The 12,617-nt window shown below is 39.1% G+C and overlaps 1 protein-coding gene across 6 annotated transcripts in view; it reads right to left on the bottom strand.

The window, feature by feature from the left end:
- The window catches only part of APP (amyloid beta precursor protein), a 297,857-nt gene that overhangs the window by 171,204 nt on the left and 114,036 nt on the right, over positions 1-12,617 (bottom strand). For all 6 annotated transcript variants that reach the window (XM_017856460.1, XM_017856467.1, XM_017856483.1 and 3 more), the window contains exons 4-5: positions 7,521-7,633; positions 5,288-5,481 (exon numbers count right to left, since the gene is read on the bottom strand). In XM_017856460.1, coding sequence (XP_017711949.1) covers positions 5,288-5,481; positions 7,521-7,633 — 307 coding nt within the window. The remainder of the gene's footprint in view (positions 1-5,287; positions 5,482-7,520; positions 7,634-12,617) is intronic.

Raw genomic sequence — 12,617 nt, 5'->3', positions numbered from 1 at the left:
CCTAGAACTTAAAGTATAATAAAAATAAATAAATAAATAAATAAATAAATAAATAAAATAAAATAAAATAATACGAAATTAAAAAAAAAAGTTCAAAGGAAATAGGAAAAAAAAAATCATCTAATTATCCAGAAACATACATCAGGTTAGCTCTCAGCACACTCTCATTATTGTGTGCAAACCTAAACCTAAAAAAATACATCAATAATTAAAAGATTCTGTTTCCTAAAAAAAAATGAGTACCTCCTCTGCAAGAGGAAAAGTGTGACTCTACAACAATTAGAGGGTCTTCTAACATTTCATTTGCTTTATGAATTCAGCAACCCCCATGGAACACTGGGTTCAATCAGATTCTGCAGTTTCAGGTGAGGGGGGCAGCTCTGCCTCCAGGGCTAGGCTGCCTACCTGGCTAGTCTTACAAGTTAGCTTTCCAAATGAATTTTCCTATGGAAAAAATTCTTACCCATGGCAGCTGGAGTCTGCATATTATTAACATTATGTACATAATTATTATTATTAACATTATGCTACATAATATTAGTAACAGTCTGGATTATTTATACATTACAAACTGCATAAACAGGTATTTTGAGGTGATCTGAGAACATGACCATTACAACACTGGAGAAATACATAGTTGGTAATTTACACATAAATTTCTGAAACACTACTTGTTTTGCCTATGTTAAAGATTTACCTCTTTTTCATACCTCTTTTTCAATGAGGTCATAAAACAGAGCTCATCCCACTAGGAATGTTTCTCTAAATGCCTCATTAGCAATAGAAAAACATTCACCTTCTATCAAAAGAAGTCTCATTAACTACCAAACAACAAAATACTGTGAATCAAATACCATTTCCAGGAAAATGGTAGCTTGTTTCTCCTTCTTCAAGAATTGTCACGTAGGATCCCCTGAAGATGTTTTAAGTCAGGTATGTTAAACTTCTATTCCGATTTTACATTTCAAGTGTCAAAAGGAGGGCTGGTTCCTAGGTTGCCAGTTGGCAGGAGCCCAGCTTGTGTGTGGATCAGTGATACAATACCTTTCTGGTTTTGCCCACATGAGGAAGAAGCCCTGTCTGCCTGCCAGGGCTACAGGAAAAGAAGTTAAAAAAATAAAACGTTGCAAGTGATCTCATATCCTAATTATATTGAATCCAAACCAATTTTTTAAAATTTTAAAAACAAGAATAGTTAAAATAATAATAAAATTCAGTGGCTCAACCTTAGAAAACATTACTACATTATATATACACCATTTGTCTTAATGGAAAAATAAAGAGTGATAAGAAATTTCAAGTCATCCAGGAACTACACTGTCCAAATATAGTAGTCACTAGCCACATGTAACTATCAAACACAGTATGTGGCTAGTTTGAATTGAGATGTGCTGTTAAATGTTTTTGTTTGTTTGTTTTGTTTTGTTTTTTTTGAGACGGAGTCTCGCTCTGTTGCCCAGGCTGGAGTGCAGTGGCGCGATCTTGGCTCACTGCAAGCTCTGCCTCCTGGGTTCATGCCATTCTCCTGCCTCAGCCTCCCGAGTAGCTGGGACTACAGGCGTCGCCACCACGCCCGGCTAATTTTTTGTATTTTTAGTAGAGACGGGGTTTCACCGTGTTAGCCAGGATGGTCTCAATCTCCTGACCTTGTGATCCGCCTGCCTCGGCCTCCCAAAGTGCTGGGATTACAGGCGTGAGCCACCGCGCCCGGCCGCTGTTAAATGTTAAAAGAAGTGTTAAGACTTCTTATGAAAGAAAGAAACAAAAAAAAAGAACGTGAGCTATCTTATTAAATTTTTCATATTGGTCACATGGTTTTTCAGATATATTGGATTAAATAAAATGTTGCTAAAATTAAATTCACCTGTTTCTTTTTACTATTTTTAAATTGTCTATTAGAATATAGAGCCGGGTGTGGTGGCTCAAGCCTGTAATCCCACCACTTTGGGAGGCTAAGATGGATGGATGAGGAGGTCAGGAGTTTGAGATCAGCCTGGCCAACATGGTGAAACCCCATCTCTACAAAAATTACCAAAAAAAAAAAAAAAAAAAAAAAAAAAAAAAAAAAAATTAGCCGGGCACGCTGGCGCACACCTTTAATCCCAGCTACTTAGGAGGCCGAGGCTGAGGCAGGAGAATCACATGAACCCGGGAGGTGGAGGTTGCAGTGAGCTGAGACCCCCCCACTGCCCTCCAGCCTGGGGACAGAGGGAATCCCCATCTCAAAAAAAGAAAGAAAGAAAGAAAGAAAGAAAAGAAAAGAAAAAAGAAAGTGGCTCACATTACATTTGTATTGGACAGTTCTTTCTAAAAGATGGGAGCCTCTATAACAGGGACTATAGAAAAAAAGGCAAAAAAATTTCATAATGTTTTAAGAAAGTTTATGAATTTGTGTTGGTCTGCATTCAAAATCATCCTGGGCCATGAGTTGGACAAGCTTGCTATACCATCCAATTATGGAACACAAAGTCCTTACCAAAAGCTATGAAAAAAAATTTTAAATATACAATTCACTTTGTCTAATATTTATTAAGGACCTATGTGCAAGACATACCAGACACATAAATTATAGTTTGGATTCTAACAGATAAAAAAAGATAGGACTACAATTCACTGGAAGATACGTTATAGTCTTATAAGAAAAGGTAAAAAGCAAGGATTGTATAGCAGAGCAAGGCACTTGTAAAGAACGCATCCTTTCAGGTGAACATTTATAAATATATAGGATTTTGACAGGTCATAAGATGTGGCACTTTAGAGTTGACAAGTATCTTTATCATACATTAACCCCACTGACGAAAAAGGAAAAATATTTCAGATGGGGCAGAATGGTGGGAACGAAAGCCTAGAGAAAGAAAAGGTCAATGGTTTTAGGGCGCCAGGAGACAGAGTGACATGCATGTACAAGGTTGACAATGCAGGCTGAAGCCACATAAGAGACTTCTGGATGCCGTGCAAGGGAATTTGGACTTTTCTACGGGTAGAATAAACCATCAAATATTTCCTACCAACTGCAAACAGGATTAAAAACACATAGTAGAAAGATAGTAATACATAGGAAATAATTACCTGGGAGGAGAGTGGATGAAGCCTGGGGGTGTGGGGGAGAGGGAGACCGAAAATGCAAGAAAAGAAGAGATGATTGAGAGTCCAGCAGAACATAATCGTAAGAGGGAAGACAGGAAACAAAGGGATAGAAGAAGGTACAAGGGATGCTGAGGGACAGGAGAAAATTCATTGGTTTATTCAACAAACATGTACTGGGCACCTACCAAATGTCAGGCACCATGTTGCAGAAATTCACAATGGATGACTGTGGAGGGGTTATCTGTAGAGCATGAGAGAGAGTTAGGCTGGGAACCAAGGACAATGAAGTTGGCCTGGATCAACTGCTATGGGGAAGATGATAGGTCATCAAGACAGAGATAATTAGGGGCATCTAGTAACATTAAGATCCCAGCTGATGTTACAGCATGAATAAGAAATGGAATTAAGTGGTAAGGTTACATGACTTGATACTTTAGAAATCCCAGAAGCAACTAAAGAAAGAAATTAATTTTTTCTAGCTACAGAGAATTGACAAAAATATGTTTAGAAAATGTGAAGGGTATCAGCCAAGTCAAGGATGTTCAACGGAATAGGTAAGAATGGTTACCCATTGATTCCATCCTGATTAGAAATGCAGGCAGGGAAAAAGAGGATAATGGACTAAAAGCCTGAACTGGGGAGGTGATTATGAGGGAAGATCATGGTCAGAGGGGAATATCAGAGCTAGAAACCTTATAGGTACAATATTTCTGAGCAATTTGAGAATCTAAAGCATGACTGTGTTCAGGTACTGAAATGGAACATAAACGAAGGTAACTAGGAAGGAGCTGGTTAGCATGTCAACTGGATATCAACCTGGACAGTGACATCATCACGGAAGACTGTAATAGGTGGGGTAACCATATGACCCAGTTTGCCTGGGTCCTTCAGTTTATGACTGTGGTCCCAGTGTTCTAGCTGATATAGATAATAAACTCTATGCGGGCCCTAGTAGCACATTACACCGGAAATTAAAAGAAAAAAAACAAGCATCCTGTAGTCTGGTGATTATAAACTTACAACTCCTATTGAATGTCCTGTTTGGAAATCTGTAGCTCTAGGGAACATCTGAGAGAATACTGAAGAAAAAAGAGAAGTGATACAATCATCCCACCTCAGGGGATGAGACAGCATGAAATCAATGCCTGAACCAGATGGCATTTCCAACCCAAAGATTCTCATTTTACAATTTTATGATTTGAATATAGATGTTCGCCTTCAACTAAGAATGAGGGCCGGGCGCGGTGGCTTACACCTATAATCCCAGCACTTTGGGAGGCCGAGGCAGGCGGATCACAAGGTCAGGAGATCAAGACCATCCTGGCTAACACGGTGAAACCCCGTCTCCACTAAAAATAAAAAAATTAGCCGGGCAAGGTGGTGGGTGCCTGTAGTCCCAGCTACTCGGGAGGCTGAGGCAGGAGAATGGCGTCCCAGCTACTCGGGAGGCTGAGGCAGGAGAATGGCGTGAACCTGGGAGGTGGAGCTTGCAGTGAGCTGAGACTGTGCCACTGCACTCCAGCCTGGACAACAGAGCAAGACTCCGTCTCAAAAAAAAAAAAAAAAAAAGAATGGGAATCAGGTGAGAAGTAATGGGATTAAAGAAAAAGAGGTGAAAACAGATTTCTTTACAATCATGAAATCAAAGGTAGTTAAAAAAATTAATAAGCATCAAGCATTTATTAATGCCTTTGACTTCCGCTATGAAGGAAAAGATGATAAAAAGCAAAAAAACAAACAAACAAAAAACAAACAAACAAAAAACCTTACACATCCACACACAAAACCCCAAAATCTGAAACCAAACCTTTCTTAACAAAAATTCACCTTGAACTAATGACTGACAATCCTAGATAGCATTTAAAAAATATTTAAAAATTAATGACCAAAACAGAATGCCATTATTATTTCAACTCCCTGTTAGAACCACCAGTAACCTATGAAAGCTACCAGTGGGATTTTGATCCCAAGTTTAATATTAAACAGTTAAAATGAACTCTGTGATGGGTGACTGACATCATTATTAATTCAACAGGATGCCATAAAAAGTCATAGTTAAGATTTTTTGCATAACAGCAGACTTTGATGGGAGTGGGCAGAGACCTTTTTAGTGATAAACAGAAAGATTCACTTACAGGATACAAATACTCTATGCAAGATGTTTCAGCATCTCTGAGGCTGAACACAAAGACCACCTTACCTCCCGTCTGCATAGTCTGTGTCTGCTCCGCCCCACCAGACATCCGAGTCATCCTCCTCCGCATCAGCAGAATCCACATTGTCACTTTCCTCAGCCAGTGGGCAACACACAAACTCTACCCCTCGGAACTTATCAATTCCACAGGGCAGCAACATGCCGTAGTCATGCAAGTTGGTGCTCTTCTCACTGCACGTCTACAAAGTGTGGGGAGAAAACAGTGAGTGGTAGAGTAGATGTGTTTCATTGTAAGAAAACTCCACATAAAATAATCAACAGGCAGACCCAATATATTAGGAACCAATTTCACAAAGGAAAAGATCATTTGCTTTTTGAGTGAATTCACAACAGGATTTTTTTTTAGCATGGGTTACACTTTGGTACTCTTTTTTTTCTTAAGATTATTATTTATTTAATAAGACCACGATGTTATATAATAGAGGTTTATACGAACAACTGGAATGAAAACTAATTGAGAAATAAGATGTAGAAGGCTCCACTGGTGAATAGATACCAGAGAATTAATGCTTTCTAGCTTAATTCGTGTATCCAGAAATCGTGGGCGTTCCAGGTAGATCCCCAGCTCACTCCTACCTCCCTTACAGATGGAAGTTTCTCTCACATGGACCTGCCTTATCCTAGAAATTCTGACTCTCTTGGTTCACTTTGTAACTCTAAAACAATCCTGGGAAGAGAAGAAATTATCCCCTGCAGCCACTATGCATCAGAACTTAACAGTCATTAGAGATTTCTCCTTGAATGTCTTTTTGCTTTTTTGGGATTTGCTAAATTTGCACAAATCTAGATTAGCATAAAGCTCTGAGAGTATCCACTAGTGATAAATGAAGGATTAATAATTCAATACATAAAGGTAAACAATGAAAATACTACAGACTGTATTTTGAGCTTACGGGAGTCATTTTTGTTTCTTAGAGACAAAGGATTTTTCTTATGAAAACACAGAAGGAATAAAAAATGAGGTTATCAAATAGGTAGCTGGACTTCAACTTATTTGGTTTGTTTTCTTAAACTCAGCAAGCTCTTAAACCTCCAAAACACATTTTTATATAATGAAAATTTTATTCTACAGTGGATCCAAATATATTATTTTATAAGAGGCAACAAATAATGCTAAATCTTCAGTGGTATTTCCTGCCTAACAGCTATAAAGCTATGATACAATGGTTAAGCTAAGCTAGATCAGATTTCTCAGCCCCAGTACTACTGATGTTTTGGACTGGATAATTCTTGGGGCTGGAGGGTGGTTATCCTGTTGGCTGTAGGATGTTTAGCAGAATCTTTGGCCTCTGGACACTATCAGATGCCAGTAACACCACTCCCTCAAGTTGTGATAACCAAAAATGTCTCCACACATGTGCCGGGGAGGGACAGGGGATCAAAATCAACTCAAGTGAAGCCCTAGGGAGCTTGATAAAGGTGCCTAATTCTAGTAGACTGATCTTACCACAAATAAACTATAAGAAATGATCAGAAAAACTATCAAAGGGATACAGCTAGCTGTGAAGGTGGTCACACTACACAGTGGCCTTTTCATGCTAAGTATCTTGTATCTTTCATTGGCTTAGCCAAAGGCAGAGGTTAACCAAGTGCTCAGTCAGACTCACCCTGTGGACAACTCAAGACGGTATGGATGGCCTTATGTATATAAAATTGGACAGGATAACTTAGAAACTGAATTCTACCTGGAGCTTTCAGGCTGGTACAAACAAGCTACTTCACTGTTCTACCACTGTATTCACTAATAGATAACAGGGGAAAAGGTTAAATTATTTAAAAATTATATATGACAAAAGAAAAAAACAGGTGAATAAAATAATCTGAAGGGTAAACCTTAAAGTTGTGACTATTGAAGATTATATTTTAAGTTATAAGGCATGGCACAGACCACTTTTATTTTAAGTTGCGAAACACGACACAGGCACATAATGAATCTAGTTCAGCTGGCCCTATTTTGACTTTTAAAATATTCAAGGATGGGGAGGCTGTGCATGTGTGGGGACAGGGGGTGCACGGGAACTCTTACTTTCCATTCGGTGTTGCTGTGAACCTAAAACCACTCTAAAAACTAAAATCTGGTTTACGGATAGTAGCATTGGGTTTTTTCCTTAAATAACTTATTAACATAGCTGTTGCCTCAAAATATGTCTAAAATGCTATTAGGTATGTCCCCAGGAAATCTTCACTTTGCAATAAGAAAGAATTTATGGGCTGGTACCTCTTTGGCGACGGTGTGCCAGTGAAGATGAGTTTCGCAAACATCCATCCTCTCCTGGTGTAAGAATTTGCACTTGTCAGGAACGAGAAGGGCATCGCTTACAAACTCACCAACTGAAAGAAAGGAAAACCACTTCCCGTCATTCCATCTGTATCATAGTGTTCTTACCACAGAGAAGGCATCAAGGAAAGAGAGACTTCAAGACAAGTTAAAACAGCCTTTCAATGCCTAAGCAACCCAATCAAGACCCTACTACCTTTAGAATGTTATGTCTGGCCTCCTTAAGCAACTCAGTTTCTTGCCACACCAAGTTTGATGGTTAAAATAATTCCTAAATGCTGCAAGTGAAATTCTCCCTTAATTAATCTGAATCTCTTGCTTCAAAATTAATCCTAAAAAGCTGCTTAAGTAGAGAATCAATTACCATTCTACTATAACGGGGGGTAAAATACAAATATTGACATTGTCTAGGTGAGCATTTGAGCAAAATCAATAAAAATCCCTGTCTACTTCTCTTTCTCGGACATTTTAATCTGCTTGTAAATAAAATAGAAATTTTAGCATTTTTCTACTTCCTAGGCAAAAAACTCAAAATTGTATTTTATATATATGTTTACATAACATACATAAGACAGAAAGAGTTTAATTCATTTTAGTTCTGAAAACTGTTCCTCAGACTTTCGTTATATCTTTAAAGAAAATTTATATCATGAAAATTATTTCCAGGCATTTCTGGTACGGAAGATATAAAGATATTACATAAAGTCCTACATGAACTCAGTCTAATGAAGGTAAAAGATGGATAATTACCACATTATATGTAAGCTGTAAACTTAATTTTCGTTTTGTTCACTGCAATATTCCGTTTTTAGCAAAGATTCTTGCACTTAGTAGGCAACAAATATCGGTTGATGAATGACAAGTTAAATTCTGTAATAGAGATGAGGAAAGTGCCAGGCCAATATCTTGGGTGCAGTGGGAAAAACCTCGAAGAAGAAATAACATTTGAGATGAATCTGAATGGTGAGAAGTAGTATACCACATGGGAAATGAATTGAACTTTCATGATATAAGGATAGAATCTGTCTTGCTTGGCTGGGCGCCGTGGCTCACGCCTGTAATCCCAGCACTTTGGGAGGCTGAGGCGGGTGGATCACGAGGTCAGGAGATCAAGACTGTCCTGGCTAACATGATTAAACCCAGTCTCGACTAAAACTACAAAAAAAATTAGTTGGGAGTGGTGGCGGCGCCTGTAGTCCCAGCTACTCAGGAGGCTGAGGCAGGAGAATGGCGTGAACCCGGGAGGCGGAGCTTGCAGTGAGCTGAGATCGCACCACTGCACTCCAGCCTGGACCACACAGCGAGACTCCGTCTCAGAAAAAAAAAAAAAGAATCTGTCTTGCTTGCCATTATACCCCCACAATGGCCTAGTTCTGGCAAACATGAAGAACTCTATTATAGAATCCAAATGGATGGATGGATGGGTAGCAAAAGACCCTTCAAAATGAGGGAGGCTCCTGTGCAAAGAAAGAGAAAAGAACCAGCAAGGCGTACTTGCAGACCATCATGGCTGGAGCACAGAGGAAGTGGCAAAGGGAGTCCAGAAGGAAGTAGCACGGGGGAAGCATGTTGGACTCCAATTTTAAAGAGGCTTAGGTTTTGGATGCCATTTTGGAAGAAGCAACATAGGCCAAAAGCTTTTCTTCCCCCTCCCCCCCCCCCGATAAACTCTATAATTAAGTGAAGGACAGACCAGCATAGTGAAACCATGAAAGCAGGGAGACCACCACGTAGGTCACTGTGGTCCTTGCAGCAAAACATGCAAGAATAGACATAAACCCACAATTCCCACGGAGCAAGGAATACAGATTGTCCACACACCAGCAAAGACAGGAACCAATGTCTTTCCTTCATAGTAAGCTACAGGACACTTTCTGAAATGCAACATAAAGAGGGATGAAAAGCCCTAAGAAGGGGTAGGAAGTAACTTTGCATTCTCATAAAGGTGTTTAAACTTTACTCTGTTTCTAGCTCAAACACATAAGATGTATCGTGATACCGAAGTACTTATTTCAGTAAGTACTATTTAGATAAAAATCTAAGCAAATCATAGGGGAGAATAAGCACTGTATCTTGTCATTCCTTAAATCTTTAAAATGATCATTGACGCCCATAGCAGTAAAGTGTGTGTTGCAGGGAATGCAAAAATTATGAGACATGATACCCCCAAAGGCTGCAGGTGTCACTTTGCAGGGAAGAAATCAGTGAGTACTGAGCACCCACCCCATGCGGCTCCACAGGGCCACACCACAGGTTCTTTTATAACCCTCACTTCCCAGGGGAGGAATCTCTGCTAAGAAACCTAAGGCCACCTACCTTGGGAGATTAAAACCTAGCCCCAGAGATAAGCATTAAGATATAAATTACAAGAAAAGAAATAACAAGATAATGCAAATGATACCACATTTCTCTTTTATATAGGATGATATAAAAGAAAACACAAACAAAAACACAAGAAGAGTTGGAGAATGGAAAGTAAAGGTAATCTCATACAAAACAAATACACCATTCCTAGGTGGATTTCTCAGGGTTTCTGAGGGCTCTCAGGGTTTCTGAGGTCAGGGACCAACCCTAGCTGCTTGGAAGAACACCTGATATCTGAGGTTTTCTAGGTTACAGGAGGCCAGAAGTGACCTATGACCTGAAGATGCCCACCTCATCTGTCAGCTCTGCTCAGCTGTATTTGCAAATGTCTAAACTAAGAAGTGATGCTTTTCTATTTAATGAGTAATTATTGGAAAGATTAAATGCCTGTCATGTACAAATAGGTCAATGAGTTTTAAAAAAATTAATGCTGGCCCAAAGCTACTAAATCAGTTCGTGAGAAGAGCCAGAGCAGGGATCAGATATACTTGACCTTGGCCTGCCAGAGTTCTTGGGGGCATAAACCAGACAGTAAGTGCCAAACAACAAAACCAAATCAACTTGTTTTATCTGCCCTTAGTCAATCTGCTGAAGACTAGATCATAACGCAAAGCTAAAGTTACCAAAACATATTTACTTATTCACCAAAAGGACATGTACTGCATTAATCTTTTTGTTTATTTTGAGACAAGGTCTCACTCTGTCACCCTGGCTGGAATGTAGTGGTTGGATCAAGGGCTCACTGCAGCCCCGACCTCCTGGGGTGATGCAATCCTCCCACCTCAGCCTCTTGAGTAGCTGCGACTACAGGTGTGCACCATCATGCCCAGCTAATTATTTTACTTTTTGCAGAGACAGGGTCTAGATATGTCGCCTGGATGGTCGTGAAGTCCTAGGGTCAAGCAATCTGCCAGTCTCAGCCTCCCAAAGTGTGGGATTACAGACATGAGCCACCATGACCAGCCAGTCTGAGCATTTTTAATGAGGAGTTGGTAAACAAGCTTTTCTTAAAAGCCTGTATCAAATAAAAGTTGCCTTGGATATTAGGAGTTCATTAGCTAAGGATGTTATTCTGACTTTCATCTGGCAGAAAATCTATCCAAGAGAACCATATTCTTGAACTTGTGTTTAGGACAGAGGTTGGCAAACTACTACTTGTGGACCAAGTCTGCTCATCCACCCACCCTGCCCCCAACACCTGTATTTCTGCATTAGTCTGACTATAACAATTGTTCATTACGTTTATAAGTGGCTACTGAACTTTCTAACTTGCAAAACATTTCATTTGATACTGCCAAGATGTCTTAGTTTCTTATATTGCACAGAGCTAAGAAATATGTGTTCCTCAAAATGACAATGGTTTTTTAAAGGATTAAAACTGGTTATTTAATAAGCTCTCAGGACTAATGGCAAAATAAAAACCTCACTGTATTCTAACATTAAAATAAAATTTAGCAGTGGACAGCACTGCTTACACTACTTTTAAAATTTGATGAAACACGTTAGAATGTTACACATCAGAAATTGTAAGCGATTCAACCACAAAATCTGTTTAAAAAATTTTAATAAGAGTTAAGAGTGCTAAAATATAATGAAGCCTTTTCACCAACTGGCTTCACATGGTTTACATTTTCTTTTTTTAATTAAAAAATATGTACTTAAAAATCTTTGCTAGGACAACAGGTATATGGAAACTGTATTTTCTACTCAAATTTGCTGAGAATTTACACTACTTTGTTTTAAAACAAAGTTTGTTAATTTTAAAAAGACTATGATCGTATAGACCTGGAGTTTCTCTCCACAGCCACGTGTACCCTATTTTTACAAATGCTTCTGTTTATTTGCTTTGATCTTTCAGGTAAAAAAAGTTCATAGCATAATTCTGGTATAAGAGATCAAAGACCAAAACAAATTAAGCATCATAATGAAAAATCATGCTCCTGTTTACAGCAAACTTTAGGAAATTTGGCACCATTTATTTCCAGTGGATACATTCGTCAATATACACTATGCATGCTTATTGCTAAACATACAACCTGGTTTCTTGCTTAAACAATTCACAATTTATATTCAAAACACGTCACACACCACACACACACACACACACACACACACATACACACACACACACACCCCACAACTGAAAGGGAGTTTTCAAAGCTAATGAACAAAATCTGGGTCTGTCTTCTCAGCTATGAAGCCTTGGCAAGGATGGCAAATTCAATAGGAGTCTGCAGGCCTCAATCTGCTAGCTCCTTGGTGGTCTTCGAGAGGACCGTCTAGCTCAAATTACCTCATTTTGCAGATGGGAGGAAAAGAGCCCAGGTCAAGTGACTTGCCCACAGAGCCAACTGGCAGTAGAACTGGACTGAAAATCCAGGTCTCCAGTTCTCCATCCAAGAGTGGTAACTCAACTCACTCATTTAAACTCTGTTCAAAATGGTTCATTTGGCCCATTTCCTTTGGCTTTTACAGAAGTAGTTCACTTTTAGACTGTGAAGTACTTTAATATTATAATCCACAATGTGATCAATGTGACAATAAAACTCGACTTAAATTAGCTAGCAAGCCATACAGAACAGCTGGGAATGCGTTCGGCGGCAGAGAACAGACCACATGTCAAACCGTGGCTTAAAGTAGGATTGTGTATCTCACCTAAGAAGTGACATTGAA

Source organism: Rhinopithecus bieti, unplaced genomic scaffold (assembly GCF_001698545.2).
Source record: "Rhinopithecus bieti isolate Rb0 unplaced genomic scaffold, ASM169854v2 scaffold_1295, whole genome shotgun sequence".
Taxonomy (NCBI): domain Eukaryota; kingdom Metazoa; phylum Chordata; class Mammalia; order Primates; family Cercopithecidae; genus Rhinopithecus; species Rhinopithecus bieti.
The sequence above is the reverse complement of the archived record's forward strand: the minus strand, read 5'-3'. Positions and strand labels throughout refer to the sequence as shown.